General features: G+C 37.4%; 1 protein-coding gene across 6 annotated transcripts in view; it reads right to left on the reverse strand.

Moving 5' to 3' along the window:
• PEX5L (peroxisomal biogenesis factor 5 like) overlaps positions 1–17,138 on the reverse strand; it is a 243,904-nt gene that overhangs the window by 85,011 nt on the left and 141,755 nt on the right. For all 6 annotated transcript variants that reach the window (XM_002814329.6, XM_002814326.6, XM_002814327.6 and 3 more), the window contains 2 exons: positions 7,791–7,902; positions 59–253 (listed from right to left, as the gene is read on the reverse strand). In XM_002814329.6, the coding sequence (XP_002814375.1) occupies positions 59–253; positions 7,791–7,902 (307 nt within the window). The remainder of the gene's footprint in view (positions 1–58; positions 254–7,790; positions 7,903–17,138) is intronic.

Raw genomic sequence — 17,138 nt, forward strand, 5'->3', positions numbered from 1 at the left:
TTGTATCCACACCAGCAGAGCAAGGTTGAGCATCCATAGCCGCAAGCGATTGCCTTACCTAGATCTAAGGATGAAGTCTCCGGGACTCTGAGAGGCTGGCCTCTCTGCTCAGCATCCGTGCTGATGAGGTCAGATCCATCGGCCTTTTTCTTGAGGGATGAGGTTTTTGATGAAGGCTCTGACTTCTTGGCTTTGGTTTGGGTTTGAGAGACTGGTTCACTCAGGTCGAGGAGATCTAAGCCAGTGGTCAATACTACCAGAAATGGAAGAGGTTAAGATAAGCCCATTTACTACTCTGAAATTATTTTTTAAAAATAGGTTTCAGTTGGGTACAGAAAGATTTTATGTTTGTAGGATAGGTTAGAATAAAATTAAGTTAGCTCATCATTGATTTATAGAGACAGCTCGTTAGACTGGGATGTTTGCTGCATGTTATTCTTATATTTGGTATGGCACAAATTGGTAAGAAAGGACTTAGACCAGCCTCAGCAATGATGAAGCTTTGAATGAAATTAAAATGATCAAACTGAATCTGAGTTCAGGTGCTATTTACTTTATTGCTTTGCTTTATTTATACTGAAGGTTATTTTAGGTTGCAATTTCCCAGAGAGGAGTCAATCTATCATATTCAGAGATTTAGTGAAGGTTTTGAATGTCTTTGTGTTTTAATTTTAAACAATAAAGTATATGGGGTATAAAGCAATGCCATTAATCATCTTTTATTTAATTAAGCAGTTCAATCAGAAAATGGCATCCTGTTTGGGTTCACCCAAGAGAGGTATTTTATAATCCATAGTTGATGAATAGGTACACATGTTAATGCCTTTGCTGTTTAGTATGCAAATTTAAATTTCAATGTAACTAACTATAAAACTGTTACACTTTTACTTCCTCGCAGGTTGATTACATTGCATTAAATACTCTAATGAAAGCAGAAATAATAACTTGTTCAAATGCAAATAAGGCAAATGAGAATTAAAAAAGCAAGTTTTATAACCTTAGCTTCTTCTTTCTTTTACAGTGCACGTAACCAGTGTTTGACTAGCTCATTGTGAGAAATAGAAAATTCAAATTGGAGAGGGTCCCTACAGCTCTACCTCTCCACCAGTCCCTGCTGTTTCACTGGCCCTGGCACTGCACTGGAGAGACTAGCTTCTCAGCAAGATCGGTGGCTTCCTGGCCTGGAATCTCTCCACCCAGCTCACTTAGGAAAGCCACAGAAAGACAAAGAAACTACTTGCATTAACCCTTTGTGGCAGTCTACAACAATGGCTGCAGCACTCCTCTTTAATCTCCAAGCTTTTCCTCTAGTGGGGGATGGATTTTTGCTGATGTCTCAATACTCGTCTGTCTGCTTCTCCCTCGTACTCAAGGCAGGGGCTGGGCTCCATTGAACTCACAACCCAGATTTTTTTAGTAGCGCACGGGCTTCAAGAGTTAACCATTCCTATGGGATCTTTAAGATGGTGTGTCAAACTTTACTCTTAATAATCTTGCTTTCTGATTCCAATTCCAAGTCACAGTGGTTGGATGTTGTTGGTGAAGTGGAAACATCTGGCTCTGTCACGGCTTAGTGTGTGACTTGAAGTAAGTTTCTTGATCTCTCTGAGTTTCAGTTTCCTCATTTGAAAATGGGGAATTAATTGTCTTTTAGGGATAAGATGAGGATTAAATGATCTAATGTATGTAAAGTGCCAGGCATACAATAGGTACTCAATAAATGTGATTTCCATTCTTTTATAGCCAATTTGTGATGTTTTTCTATCCTTTTTGTTGTTGTTGTTGATGTTCTCCTATTTTCACTGTTCCTTTTTATTTGAGACAAGAATCAGATCCATACACTGACAGAAACAGAAAATGCTACTGGGAATAAAACTGAAGATGAGACAAAGATATTGGTTCTACAGAGGATCCTATGAAGTAAATTTATCATAAAGTGGCCTGAAAGTGTCAGCTTATCTCAACAGAATCTTCCTGAGGCAATAGGAACCACTTCCCAATGCTAAGATGTCCTGAGATACGAAGGATGTTTTGTGGCTAGGAAGTACTTGAACGCGGAGGGAAAGAAGTGACATTCAGAACTAAGCTGCCTGGCTTTATGTCTAAAATGTAAGCATGGCAGACAGCCAAAACAGGCTAGAATGCCTCACACTTTATATCCACTGAACGGTCAAATAGAAATTTCCAGACCACTATTATGTTGGCAAGGAGTCTAGGCTCAATGTGATGTCCTTATAATGGAGGAAAGCAAATTGATGGCAGAATATGGAATGCCATATATATCTTTTTACTAATTGTACAAACAATTGAGTTAGTCACTTGCTTCTAGACTTTCAGAAGCAAATTATAACATTGTCTACTTGAACATAGGAAGTACATTTGTTACAGAATAACAGCTGGCAAGTACTAATTTAATTCTATATCTTCTTCTCACATTCAGAATAAATGAATTTCTAAAAGGGTGAACTGTGAATTCAAACTTCGCTCAGTAAGTTTCTTTCCCCCTCCAAAGTGTCCTGGGCACTTTCTGTATTTGTTCTGAGCTCTTTGTCCCTTTGTTCTTTTTCTTGCAAATGTGAAACAAATGCTTGGCACACACAAAAGGCCTAATTGGTTACCCAGCTGATGAAGGAGGTGGCTTGGAGGTCGAATGGCCTGCTTTGAAGCTGGGAAAGTCCCTGCAGAGTATGTTTTCAAAAGGAGAGAAGGGTGGGTGCAACCTTTCACTCTCTGGAGAAAGACAAATCACATTTTAGCATGTGTGTGTCCTTTAGCTAAGATTTAAAAGTAAGAATCTTATTGCTCTACACATGCTTCAAAGACAGCCTTGGTATGGTAGGCGGTGTCTGCTCTGCTGATTTCTTAAATCCTATTTTAAAGATTCTTCAGGCACATGAAGTTTTGGGTTTCAGTATCTGTGTGCTTAAATTAAGAGCACCAACCGGTGAGGTGTGTTGGCTCACGTTTGTAATCCCAGTGCTTTGGGAGGCCAAGGCAGGAGGATCGTTCGAAGCCAGGAGTTTGAGACCAGCCTAGGCAATATAACAAGATTCAGTCACTACAAAACAATTAAAAAAATAAAAAAAAAATTAGCCAGGAGTGATGGCCATCACCTGTAGTCTCAGCTACTCGGGAGACTAGGTGGGAGGACTGCTTGAGCCCAGAAGTTTGAGCCAGCCTGGGTGACAGAGTAAGACCCTGTCTCTAAAAAAAAGGAGCACAAAGGATAATCTCCTCTTAGAGTGAATGTGAAAAGTGTGTGTGTGTGTGTGTGTGTGTGTATGCATGTGTGTGTGTATGCGTGTGTTAGTGTAGATCTAATAAAATACCTTCTGGGTGTAATGTTATTGTCACATATGCAGACTTCTCTCATGGACCACATGTCAGTCACCACTCACAGCTTCATAGGCTGTGGGATCCCATTGCCCAGAGGATGTCACTGACTTCACTTCTATTTGCTGTAGCAGGGGGATTTCCAGCTCAGTTGCTTCTGAGCAGGCTATGTTTTGCCAGTCACCCTTGTAGCACTTTGTCCTGTCTTCTTCACTTTAGTTCAGCTAATCTATTTTGGTGTCTTGATGTTCCGTGAATATTGTGCATAAAATAAGGCAGCACAGGACAGTGGTTAAGACTGTCTGAGTTTGACTGAGTGCAGTGGCTCATGCCTGTAATCCCAGCACTTTGGGAGGCTGAGGCAGGCGGATCACCTGAGGACGGGAGTTCAAGGCCAGCCTGACCAACATGGAGAAACCCCGTCTCTACTAAAAATACAAAATTAGCCGGGCGTGGTGGCACATGCCTGTAATCTCAGCTACTCTGGAGGCTGAGGCAGGAGAATTGCTTGACCCCGGGAGGCGGAGGTTGCGGTGAGCCAAGATCATGCCATTGCACTCCAGCTTGGGCAACAAGCGCAAAACTCTGTCTCAAAAAAAAAAAAAAAAAAGTCTCTCTGAACCTTAACTCTGCCCACCTAAAATAAGGATAAAACTACTTTATAAAGTATTGGATGAAGTGCTTATCTAAAGCTCTTGGAACAGCACTATAAGCATAGTCATGATGCAAATAAATATTTATTGCTACTAGAAGACTCTACTGAAAGCATTCATACTTGATGCAAACTGTAGATATGAGGTTGGAAATGATTACAAAAACTATTTATTGAAAATATACAACACGGTAAGTGCTTATGAATGTTTCCTTGTTTAGTCTACATAACATTCCTGTGAAAAAGGTATTCTAATTTTACATATGAGAAACTTGAGGCTTGGCAATATTAAGTAACTTGTCCAAAATCACACAGCTGGTGTGGTAGAAAAACGCCCCCCCTACTCTAATATGCCCACATTCTAATCCCCAGAACCTGTAAATATGCTACCTTGACATGTCACATGGCAAAAGGGACTTTGCAGATGTAATTAAGTTAAGGATTTGGAGACTGAAAGATTAATCTGGATGATCCCTGTGGGCCCAATGTAATCACAAGAGCTCTCATAAAGTGCAGTTAGGGGGGTCAGAGCCAGAGAAGGAGATATGAGGATGGAGACCAATGTGAGAGAGAGAGCTGCTGGTTTTGAAGATGGAGCAAGGAGTCATAAGCCACCAAATTGTAGGTGCCCTCTAGAAGCTGGAAAAATCAAGGAAATGAATTCTGTCCTGGAGCCTCCAGAAGTAATGTAGTTCTATTGACATCTTGATTTTAGGATAATAAATTTGTGTTGTTTTAAGCCATTAGATTTGTGGTAATTGTTACAGCGACAATAGAAAACTAATATAACTGGTATGTCAGTGTTTATACCAGGGTTCAAATACAGGATATAGGTCTCATCTCTCCATAGCCTGTGTTCTTACACAGTCCTCTCTAGACTTTATCTAAACCTTAAGGTAGGGTGCTGACTTTATTGATAAGGCTTTGATTCATTTGTTTGTTTAGCTTCTAATTATTTGGCAGTTTGGATAGTCCGAGGAATGATTTAAATAGTTGGCAGTCTCAAAATCTTTTGTTCTTCAGATAATCTAATAGAACTGGGTGGAAAAAAATTATAATTTAGGACTTCTATGAGGCAAAAGGTATGTTCTTTTAGGGTTCATAGAGAAAAAAAATCACTGACCGACCTCCAGAAAAGGTAAATATTTCCTAAATTTTTTTAATTTTATATTGATTTATATAAAAACTGGATTTCTTACGAATTAAAAAATATATAATATTTTTGCTTTGAGATATACTCTTAATATTAAAAACACTTATCAAACAGGAGTCTTTCTTCAGGATAAAAATCTGTGTGAACCAGGTGCACTGAAAAATGAAGGTGGGAAAAAATAGGAGAGTATTATGGATTGAGTGGTCTATGTAGAAGTGCTAACACCGAGTACTCAGAATATTACCTTATTTGGAAATAGTTTCATTTGAGATATAATTAAACATGAGGTCATATTAGAATAGGGTGGGCCCCTACTTTAATAGGACTGGTGTCCTTATAAAAAGGGGAAATTTGGGTCAGGCGCAGTGGTTCACGCCTGTAATTCCAGCACCTTGGGAGGCCAAAGCAGGTGGATCACAAGGTCAGGAGATCGAGACCATCCTGGCTAACATGGTGAAACCCTGTCTCTACTAAAGATACAAAAAATTAGCCGGGTGTGGTGGCAGGTGCCCATAGTCCCAGCTACTCAGGAGGCTGAGGCAGGAAAAATCGCTTGAACCCAGGAGGCAGAGGTTGCAGTGAGCCGAGATCGTGCCACTGCACTCCAGCCTGGGTGACAGAGCGAGACTCAGTCTCAAAAAAAAAAAAAAAAAAAGGAAATTTGGACACAGAGACAGACATGCACACTGGGAAGCACACACACAGAGAAAACACCACGTGAATATTGGAGTTATGCTGCCATAAACCAAGGCAGTACCAGAAATTAGAAGAGAGGCCTGGAATAGATCCTCACTAAGCACGTTCATGGGAGGCATGGCCCAGCTGAAAGCATGATTTGGGGCTTCCAGCCCTTAGAACTGAGATGGTAAGTTTCCGTTGTTGAATCAACTCACTGCGTGGTACTTTGTCACAGCAGCCCAGCAGCCCTAGGACTAATACAGAGGGCAACACTGTAGATATTGGGATGGCAAGAAATTCCACATTCTTTTGATTTTTTTCCTCCAGTATTTCACAGGTCTCTCTTTTATATGTTAGAACAATCAAGCTGAAAAGAAGCTTTTGAATCAAATCTTATATTGCTCTCTCAGGGTGGATCCTTTCTAAGTGACTTAGTTTTCCCATCAGTGAGAATTGGAGCATGAAGAGGAAGCTCGCAGTGCATACAATTCTCATGGATTCACCTGCAATTGGACATACAAGGTTCTCTGTGTTTTCCTGGGGTAGTTCTCGAGTTTTGAAGGGGCCAGCTCCAGTTTCATGGATCAGAGGAATGAATCTCATCTGATAGTATGTGAAGTTGTTTAATTTCCTACCTAGAATTTGCCAAGTACCATTTAATTTCTTGATTACTGAAAGTGATAGCTGAATTTAGAAAATGATTGCTGTGGTGTGATATAAAAAAGTCAACACAATTGAAAATGAAAGTGTAGGGAATACATACTGTTCTCACCTAAAATCGAACAGAAATTTTTACACCAGTTAGAGTTTACATGGTGTTAAGCTTTTTCATGGATTGCTTCCTTTAATCTTTCCAATGAACTTACGAGATGTAGATCTTACTATTATCAGACAAATGAAGAAACTGAGGCTTAGTTAAGCAACATGCCCCTGGATACAGAGCTGGGGTTGGAATTCATGGAGTTTGAACCCAGAAACTGTAAAATATGACTTCACATAAGGAGCCTCTCTATCTCATGCTAGTTACTCTTCTTGTAATTTTTGGCATTTTGGAAAAATCACGATTTCCTTCTCCTGTGATTTTATTCACTTAGAAATATAATGAAAATATGCAAGCCAACAGCAAACTGAGGCCAAGATGACAAAATGGAACAAATTTAACAAGACAGTATGTGATTATCCTTTTCTTTTTCCATTAAATTCCGCTCTGCACATCCAACATAACCTTTGTTCTTTGATTCTGAACATCATTTTTTCATTCTTATTTGACTGACATGACTTTGAATGTGAATGCTGACCAAATGAAATCAATGCAGAAAGACTGCCTCTACAAGGGAAGTGTAATTTATGCCAGTGGCATCCTGTACTCACTCATTGGATTAATACTTATTGAGTGTCTATTCCTATATGTGACAGGCACTGAGCAGGGGATGGTTTACTATTTGAGAATGTTTAATTCCAGAAGAACGTTCAAATAGATTGTTGTAACGGGGAGCAAGTAACACATTTATATGACAGAAAATGAAACTGGCTCTATACTATCCCAAAGCTGCAGGATATTTTGTCATTTAAATCCACTTGAAAAGGTTGCCACATCTTTATTTACTGGACTTCTGTTATGCAAAATATTTCCAGAAATAATTGGACCATCAGCCAGAACTTGAAAAACCTTACTCTGAAATAGATGTTTTTGTTTTAAAGATTTTCTAATGTGATGAGACTTTAGATATAAATATGTAAATATGAAAATATACATGAAAACATGATTCATTGCTTATGTTCAGAAAAATTGGTTGGGTAATATACATTGCAATTTCTGTGATTTATTGGTTTATGCTAAATAGTATACATTCTAAAGTTTCATTTGGTTGCAAACATTATTTCCTCACTTAAAATGTATTATGGAAAAAATGTGCATTGTACCATAGTTAAAATTAACTCTAGTTGAGGAACAGTTAAAAGTGAAAGAATTACCAGCTGTATTGGATGTTACTGGCCTTGCTATTGCTTCTGATTTGGTTTCACAGAGAAAGTCATCGATGGAGGGACTCAGGAGGGGTCTGCTTTCTTGTTGCTCATTCACCAGCTGAGAACAAATGAACAGAGGTGTCAAAGGGCTTTGTTAAACTGCAGAGTCAGATGAATTAAAATGCAGCCTTGCAACAAAATAAGAATAGCAAGCCTACCAAAAATAAATAAATACATAAATAAATAATGGGGTGGGGGCAAGAAAGAAAAAATATCAAGAGGTGGGGAATGAGCCTTTTAGCACTGTCAACATATTTTTGATGCAGCCAACTTCAATGTTTAAAGCTCAAGCCTTTTCTCCCCCCTCCTGAAATATAACTATTCTCTAATTTCAATATATAGAAAATGACACGTATTGAATCATAGTTGTTAAGGGCCAACCCCACTCCTCACCTGGACAAAAGCTCCTACTGAGACCTGGAACAGTGGCTTCAGACTCAAAGATGACATGTTCTGGTTAGCACTGCTCAGTCAGTGTTTATGTGGGGAGTGCAAACACACGGATCAGTGTGGGTGGATAAATGCCTGCCTCGTCTCCCTCTCTTAAAAAGCTCAGGTCACCTAAAAACACACCCTCTACATTTCCTTGGAATGCTTTTGTATTACATAACAAATATTATTTTGGGAGAGTAGAAAATATTGTTATATTAACTGTGTAGGTATCTAGCAGATGCGTTTGTAAAATCTATTTGTAAAATAGATCTCGGTAGATTCAATCGAGTTTTCCCGTTAGCTCATTTTCTAATTTCAGCAATCTTTCATTTTGATTTTTTAGTAGATCTCTAATTATCAGTGGCAACCACTATTCACTTTCAATTATTCTGCACCTCTTTGAATCCCGTCTTGCCGAGTATGTTTCTATGGTTAAGGGAGAAAACACACTTTTGATACTCAGGTGGTTGATCCCTAAATTAACTGGTTTTTTTTTTTTTTTTTTTTTTTGGGTGGGGGAGCTTTTATATTTGCCTTTCATAAAACAGGCATAATCATCTAGTTTTTTGCTTAAGAAAAAGACACACCTCATAATCTTTAGTTTTTTTTGTTTGTTTGTTTTTTATGTTTTTTAAATAGGGACAGGATGTCTCTCTGTCACCCAGGCTGGAGTGCAGTGGCATGATCATAACTCACTGCATCCTCGAACTCCTGGGCTCAAGCTATCCTCCCATCTCAGTATCCCAAACAGCTGTGACTACAGGTGTGCACCACTATGCCCGGCTAATTTTTAAAAATTTTAAATTTATTTTTGTAGAGGCGAGGTCCCACCATCTTGCCTAGGCTGGTCTTGAACTCCTGGGCTCAAGCAACTCTCCCACCTCGACCTCCTAAAGTGTTGAGATTACAGGTGTGAGCCACTGTGCCTGGCCAGTCTCTAGATTTTTAAGAACTTATTTGTTAATTTGCATTTTAAGAGGCATAAAATAACAAGTGGAGTGCTTTGGAGTATTACCAAACCAAAATATTTTATATTACTCTACTCACTTTCTCTACATTGTTTCTCTGGCACAGTGTCAGTAGTCTCATAGTTTAGAGCTGATGGAAGGTGGCAGGGGACCTGAGTAATGGTAACTATCGGGAGAAAGTGCACTTCTTTTACTTCTGAAAGGGCAATATGGAAGCACTTAGTGGTCATTTGGAGACTGGAAGCCAAGAGACACATTTAGTATTCACATGTACGCTATTTAAACATGGATAAATCTCATTTAAACATGTGTAAATCTCAGATGTCCATTAGAGTTTAAGATTTCGATATAGAGTTGGTAATTAGATTTTTATACGTATTAATTTGTTATTGAGGCATGGGCTTTGAGAACGCTTTTCTTCTTTTAACGTTCAAGTTACCGCAATAGCTCTTTATTCAATTATTGTAAGCTTTGGTATTACCATGTATAAAACCTCGCAGATTTTGCTAGGAATCAAATCCAAGGCCTCTTTTGGTATTAATCTTTTATTTTAGGATGCTGTTTTGACTCATGAGTGAAACTCTGAGCCCCAGTGCTTTTTATTTTTTCTGAATTCGAACAATCCTGGGTATCACCCATTCTATTTATATTAAAATATTTTTAAATGTTGAGGGACTATGAGCTGCCTATGTTTCAGGAATAAAATATATTGGAATTTTTGTAAATGCTATGGTCTATTTGAGTTTAGGAATGATTTGTAATACTTTCTGGCATAAAAGTCAATTTTATTATCTGGAAATGTAGTTGAAAGCACTGATATAGAATATAATATACTAGAAAATGAGAAATAGCTAAACATCAGTGATCCTGTGAGCTCATCTAAAAATATGATTAGTGTCCCAGAATCTGTATCTCATTTGTAGTTAGTGCATGTCCAAACCGTACATATGTAACAGTTTCCAAAGGACCCGTACATTGATACATATTTCCTGGTAGGACTTGCTCTTTTAACCATATGTGCTTAATGTAATGAACTCGTCTAGTGTGATCAACACAGTGATGAGGTCCTACTTTCACAAACAATGCCCACCTCCACACTGTGGCCTTCTCATGGCTGTCAAGTGCGATCTGAATTCCACTGTGTTATACACATTCACAGAGGGTGAAGGTTACCATCAAATATGGCACCACCCTATACTCATAGCAATTATTGTAACAGGGTTGCATTTACTAAGCAGTGCATTCTGATGACTGGCCTCTGGGTCTAGGTCTTATTTACCCACTGGCTAAAGTGTATAAAGCACAAAGACTAAACTCAACCAATGCACCTGTGACTTTCTTTCTTTTTTTTTTTTTTTTTGAGACGGAGTCTCGCTGTTGCCCAGGCTGGAGTGCGGTGGCGCGATCTCGGCTCACTGCAGGCTCCGCCCCCCGGGGTTCACGCCATTCTCCTGCCTCAGCCTCCCGAGTAGCTGGGACTACAGGCGCCCGCCACCTCGCCCGGCTAATTTTTTGTATTTTTAGTAGAGACGGGGTTTCACCGTGTTAGCCAGGATGGTCTCGATCTCCTCCTGACCTCGTGATCCGCCCGCCTCGGCCTCCCAAAGTGCTGGGATTACAGGCGTGAGCCACCGCGCCCGGCCACCTGTGACTTTCAAAGTATGAATATGTATGGACAATGTCATAACTATCTCTTTGATAGTCATTATTTCTTTGAAAAAAAGTTTAATTTCATTGACAGATGGCTAAGAATAACTGAGTTCTCCTATTCATAATTTTGAGAAATATCAACGTTATGTAGATAAGTATGAGCTATATTCCATGGAAAATCCCCTGTACTCTTTCTTTACTTTGGATACAGTTAAATGCCTTAGTAAACAAATAGACAAACAAACAAAAAAACTAAGAATTTATCCCTAAATCACAGTTCTGCATACATGTATGTGTGGAATAGTGAAATAGGCCTACATTACCTATAGTTTTGGAAGACCAGGGTGTTAGATTTCTTCAGAGAGTTGTAGCTGCAAATGCATAAAAACTATAGTCTAAATTTGATAAAGTAATTCTAAAAGTAAAATTTTTGTTAACATCTAAATGGAAAGCAAAGGAAAAGGCACAATTCAATGAGAGCCCTGTCCTTTTGGGCCTGTCTTCTTTATCAAAGGTAATAATTTTTTTTTTTTTGGAGTCTGTCTCTTTATTCAAACTTCGGACAAATTTTCTGGAGAAAGCACACTAGCACTCTCAGATTTACTAAGCACACAAATAAAGGGATACCAAAGGAGAGGCTGTTCTGAGAGAGTTCAGGAAGCCCAGGACAAAGGCGTGGCATCTCCAGTCTTCTACACCTCTGCCTCAGGAAGTCTGTGTCTCTTCCACACCTACTGTCTTGTTTCTGACCGTAGTTCACACTTGGACTGATGGAACTGTTATAACTGCCTGACTTCTACAACTAAGCTACTCCTGTGGCTTTCTTCCACAAATTCAAATCTAAGAAGGAGTAACAAACTACCTTCTGAGTCAGTGTTTTTCAAGCTGGAGCACAATTTAGCTATTGAGAAATGCTTGGGCTGAAGTGGGGGATAATAGCAGGGCTCAAGTGTGAAAGACCAGATTACAGGTAGCATGGAAAGGTAACTGAAACTGAACAGAAAGTTTTTTGGTTTTGATGGGAGATATGGAAGATGAAACAGGAGATATTGTGAAGATACGGAAATCTTTCCTTATAAGCTCTGAAGCCAGAGAATATCTTACTTATATTTATATCCTTCACAACTTCAAATAGAATGTCTACATCTAAAAGGGGTTCAATAAACGGCTATTAAATGAGAAAGTGACTTTGCAGAAACTGAAGATGTAAAAATACCTATCTAAAACGGTCCAATTTTAAATTGCATCTTCAGTTGCAGGAATTTAGGAATGATTATTTTAGTCATAGGAAGTCCCATTTTATTTATATTTGCATAGATTAAGAATGGCTTTTTCCACGCCTTCCTCTTCATTTTGAACAAGTTTATGATATTTCCTTTGGTGACTTGAGAATAAATACATCTTTTAGATCATAAAAGAAAATTTCAAACTGAATTGAATCTCCCAAGTATTCCCTTTAAGCTTAATTTCCAAATTGTATAACATTTATTCTTTCCTTATGCATTAGTAGGATAAGGTTTCTTGACTTTCTTTTAGTTTGAAAATAACTTTATGAACTTCCCTTATTTTGTCTTTTGGGTATGGAGTACATTGATGTTATACAAATAATAAAAAGTAACCCAAAGATTTCTAATTTTTTAAAATAACTGAGGTGAAGTGATTGCAATTTTGGTCTAGTCAGATTATCATAGCTGAGTTGAAATGACCCAGTTCATTAGTTGCTAAGGCCTTTGTCTCAGTTTGTTCACATTTAAAATTTTCATTTCTTATTCTCCCCTTTCCTCTTCTCAATATTTGGATCAGTTCAAAGAACCTTCTATAATGGTGACAGATTCTTATTTCTCTTTCAGGATCCCATTCAACTGGCACATTGTCTAGGAACCTTCTTTAGTGCCAACCATTGAGTGCCTCTTTATAGCACCTGCATGTTCCCATGTCTTGCCCAGTGTCATAATCTTAGTTTTATCTGTCCCTCTCCAACTGCCAACTAGACTGTGAGTTCCTTTAGAGTAGAGATCTCATCCAAGCATTTTTTTTGTATTCCATAGTAGCAGTTTAATCAATGTTGACTGATTTTATACAGTCTAACTGAATGGCAAACTGTAGAAAAGAATTATTGCATGGATGTCCTCAATTTCCTACTGGATCTGATCAATTCACAGAGAGGTCAGTGGTCCTCAGAAATGTTTGCCAATTTCTTTGCCGGTTTTAAACCACACACTTGAGCCCATTTCCTCCCAGTCACATCTTTTAAATGTTTGGAGACCTACTGATACCTAAGAAAACGTTTCCAAATACAAAGCTTCTACCAAGAATGTTAAGGCTTCTACCAAGAAGTCAAAGTGCCAAGAGAGAATGCCTAATGAAAAAAAATTAAAATAAAGGTCTAAGCCTGCCCCATACCATTCAACACTTGGAAGAAGGACTTGGACCAATGTGAATGAGAAGCCAGCAACATTTCATCACAGTCCTATTCCCTCCCTGCTGATTTTAAATCAGAGACTCAAATCTTGAGATTTTGAGGGAAAACCCTTAAGTGGTCAGCTGACACAGAAACAAAGGAAAACTCTTTTGTTTAGAAGTAAGAAGATAGGCGAGAACTTGCATGTAGGGGCTTGTTGTCAATCAGAATGCAAAAGACTATTAAACCATTATACCTTCTTTGTAATCAAATATTCAATCAAATTATTTCAGTTGAATTATGACTTACTCAGACTGGCCAGCTGATGTAATTAATATTAGCTACCATACCACCAAATTGCTTCATATATCAATACAGTGTTTTCTTTGTGTGGAACAAAGGCAGATTATATCACCCAGCTCTTAAAACTTTATCTGAAACTACATTTGCTTTAGCTCAACTTGAATTTCTCAATTTCAATGTTTTAAAATTAAACTATTACATAATCTAAGCTATAAGAAACTAATAAGATGAAAAGATGTTTTGCTTTTAAATATTGTTTGTTACTTCAACTACAGTGTATGTTTATATTGTTTGTTTTGTGACTTAAATCTTGTTTTGTGACTTAAATCTTTGTGTTTGTCTTTAAAGAGATATATTGCTTAGATGTTTCATTCAAAAATATAGAGCTCAAGGTTTCTGATAACATATTACTAAGAATTAATCTAAAGCGCAATACATTGTAGATGATAAAATAATGTCTGTAAAGGACAATAATCCATTATTCTGTAGTTTCACATTTCAGATTGATGATCTTGAATTATTTTAAAGTAAAATATTCTGTTTTTATATTTAAGCATTTGGTACTTCAATAATAATTTTTAAAGTTAAAACATTGAAGCTAATAAGTTTAAAACATCTGACAAATATCTCATATTTGTAATGTTGATTTAGAAAATTTATAATACTATGGCATGTCTTTTTACCTCATTTAAATAATAGAAAAACTTTAGAATTGTTTTGTTTATATATGAATGAAACACAAATATCTTTGTGAGTTTTGAAATTCCTCTATTATTTGTGATATGGTTTTTTTTTGAGATGGGGTCTTGCTATATTGCCAAGGCTGGTCTCAAACCCCTGGCCTCAAGTGATACTCCCATATTAGCCTCCTGAGTAGCTGGGACTACAGGTGCCAACCACTTCACCTGACTCTGTGACATTGTTAATTTAAAGTCATTTGTCAAATAGGCTTTCAGTCATAATTTTATAAGTGAACTACTTGTTTATGGTTTTATTAGCCCTATCCAAGTTTAGAAATTTATTCGGTGTCCGTCAATATAGTGACCATACTGTGAGTGATTCATTAATATCAAAGCCAAGTTAACGGACTCTATCAATTGAAAAGATAAGACAACTAAATCATTACCATGCAACCGCTAAAAATCCAGATTTTCAGAGCTCTGTCATGGTAACTCTGATGCCTGACAGAATTCATTTCTTCTGAGCTTATAGTACTAATGGACTGCCCCACCCCCCACTTCCTATTAGTCTTCTGGTAACAGATAATCAAGTGATAACTTTCAACTCTTTGACTTGATCTAAATGTCAACCAACTAGCTACAAATATTTTCCTGACAGGATAGCTAGACTTTTGTAAAATGTGAATCTATTCACAGGGAAATGAACAGATCACAGCTTGGGTAGTGCTAACAATAAATTAAGGCAGGCAGGAGAATGTAATTAAGACAATTTTTAAAGTTAGAAATGGAAACCCAAACAAGGCTGTACTTACTAGTAGCCTTGAAAATATTCTTCCAATCGAGGACATTACTTTTTTTATCTTTATCAGAAACAAAAATTAAATTAATACTGAGATATAATGGGTGATGACAGATAGAAAAACAAAGGCTGGGTTTGGAAAAAAAAGTCCCTTAACAAGAAGAGACCTGCAACCCAGTTTTAAGACACTGTGTTCAACAGGCAAAGATAAATGGGCTATACCTTGCTAAAAAAGTATCTAGGAGATACCGTCAAAAACAAAACTTCTGAAGGTTCCTCAAGAGAGAAAAGTATTCACTAAAGTCATTTCATTCTCATAAAGAGAATACATTTTTTTCTATGATATAATCAATCTTCTGGCAAATGGCTTTCCCTTCTATTCTCAAATTGAATTTGTTTATACTAGTACCCTTTAGAATAGAATATTCTGTTCAACAGAATTATGATGAGGGCCTCATGATTTAAAAATTTTTAGTTGCTACTTTAAAAAAGTAAAAGAAACAAGTGAAATTAATCTAAATAAGATATTGGATTTAGCCAATATATCAAAAAATCCAAAATATTACCATTTCACGATCATTATAAAAATCATTAATGTGATAGTTTACACTATTTTTTTGATTACTCTCTGAAATCTGGTGTGTATTTTAGACTTGCAGCACATCTCAATTTGGAGCAGCCACATGAAGTTCAGGAGCCACATAAAGCTCAGTAGCTCATGGCTACTGTCCTGGACAGCACAGGTCCAGAGAAACTTTTTTTTCCTCAAAGACTTGATTCACATATTTTCTTCAAACCTTTCATCAACACATGCTTTTTTACATACTACTTGATTCAAGTGTTAGTCTTGGACAGCATGAACTTGAGCTTCTATGAAGTCCTTGCATGTTGTTTGCTTAATATGGAATGAATGATTATTTTAAGCAAAAAATAGCCGCTGTCAGTGGTCCAGCAATTTCTGAGTTCAGGTCATCTGGCCAACACTTCTGCATTATTCAATTTGTTCGGTGTAATATAGACAGCTCCACTGGAGTATGTTTGGCTTAATTCCTCTAAAAGTTGAGGAACACACAGTAATAATCACATAATACAAAAAAGTTCTAGAATATGGGATTATTCTACACTTACAGTCTGTTGAGTGAAAAGTTATGAAATAAGATAAAAGCTCAGTGTTTCAGTGAGTTATTTTCTGTTTTATGTATCATAATCATCCCAATGACATTATTTATAGAGTAGTAATTATCTTCAGACATATCTGGAATCTACCACATGAGCAGCTGAAGTTGACATACCAGTGATGAAGATGAATCAATGTATTCGGCAGTATGTGGCACTATGTTATAAGGGGCTCTACAGGAGACACTGGGACAAACGTGCCAAGACAGTAGTAGTACATTCACACAAGATAACAAGTAAGAATGTGGTATGATACACGGACTAAATGCTATGGTTGTCATGGGAAGTACTCACTTTTTCAGATCATTCTGCTTCTTTTTGGCTTGTGCATGCCACTGGTGCACAGCAGGGAAGAAGCCACTTGTGTATAGTTGGAAAAAGTATATCAACTAATAAAACTGCATTTGACTGAGAAATAATTGTATCACAGCTGTCACTAAAGTAATTCTGTAATACTATCAACACAACAGGTGCATTAAATTTTTTAAATCAGAACTCTGTTTGCTGATTCATAAACTGGCCAGTATGCAACAAGAATATGATGCATCAAATAAAGCATTCAGTAATCTTCATGCAGTGAACTGTAACTAATACCTCAAAAACAGTTAATGCAACATTAGACAGGGATTAAAGGAAGAACCTGGTACAAACAAATGTCCTGGATATGAGAAAAGGGTAATAATCACAATTTCTTTTCGAAATTAAAAATCAAAAATGTTATTTTGCATTAAATTTTAAATGCAAGCCTAGGTTATAATGGTAATTTTGGACATGTGAAAAGATTACGGGGAAGTACATAGTAGTGCGTGATTTTGTGAAAAAAGAATCTTGGGTACTGGAGCCTGCCCTAGATTGTGAAGTCCTGAGATGATATGTTACAGTACC

This window comes from Pongo abelii, chromosome 2 (assembly GCF_028885655.2).
Source record: "Pongo abelii isolate AG06213 chromosome 2, NHGRI_mPonAbe1-v2.0_pri, whole genome shotgun sequence".
In the NCBI taxonomy this organism is placed as follows: Eukaryota; Metazoa; Chordata; class Mammalia; order Primates; family Hominidae; genus Pongo; species Pongo abelii.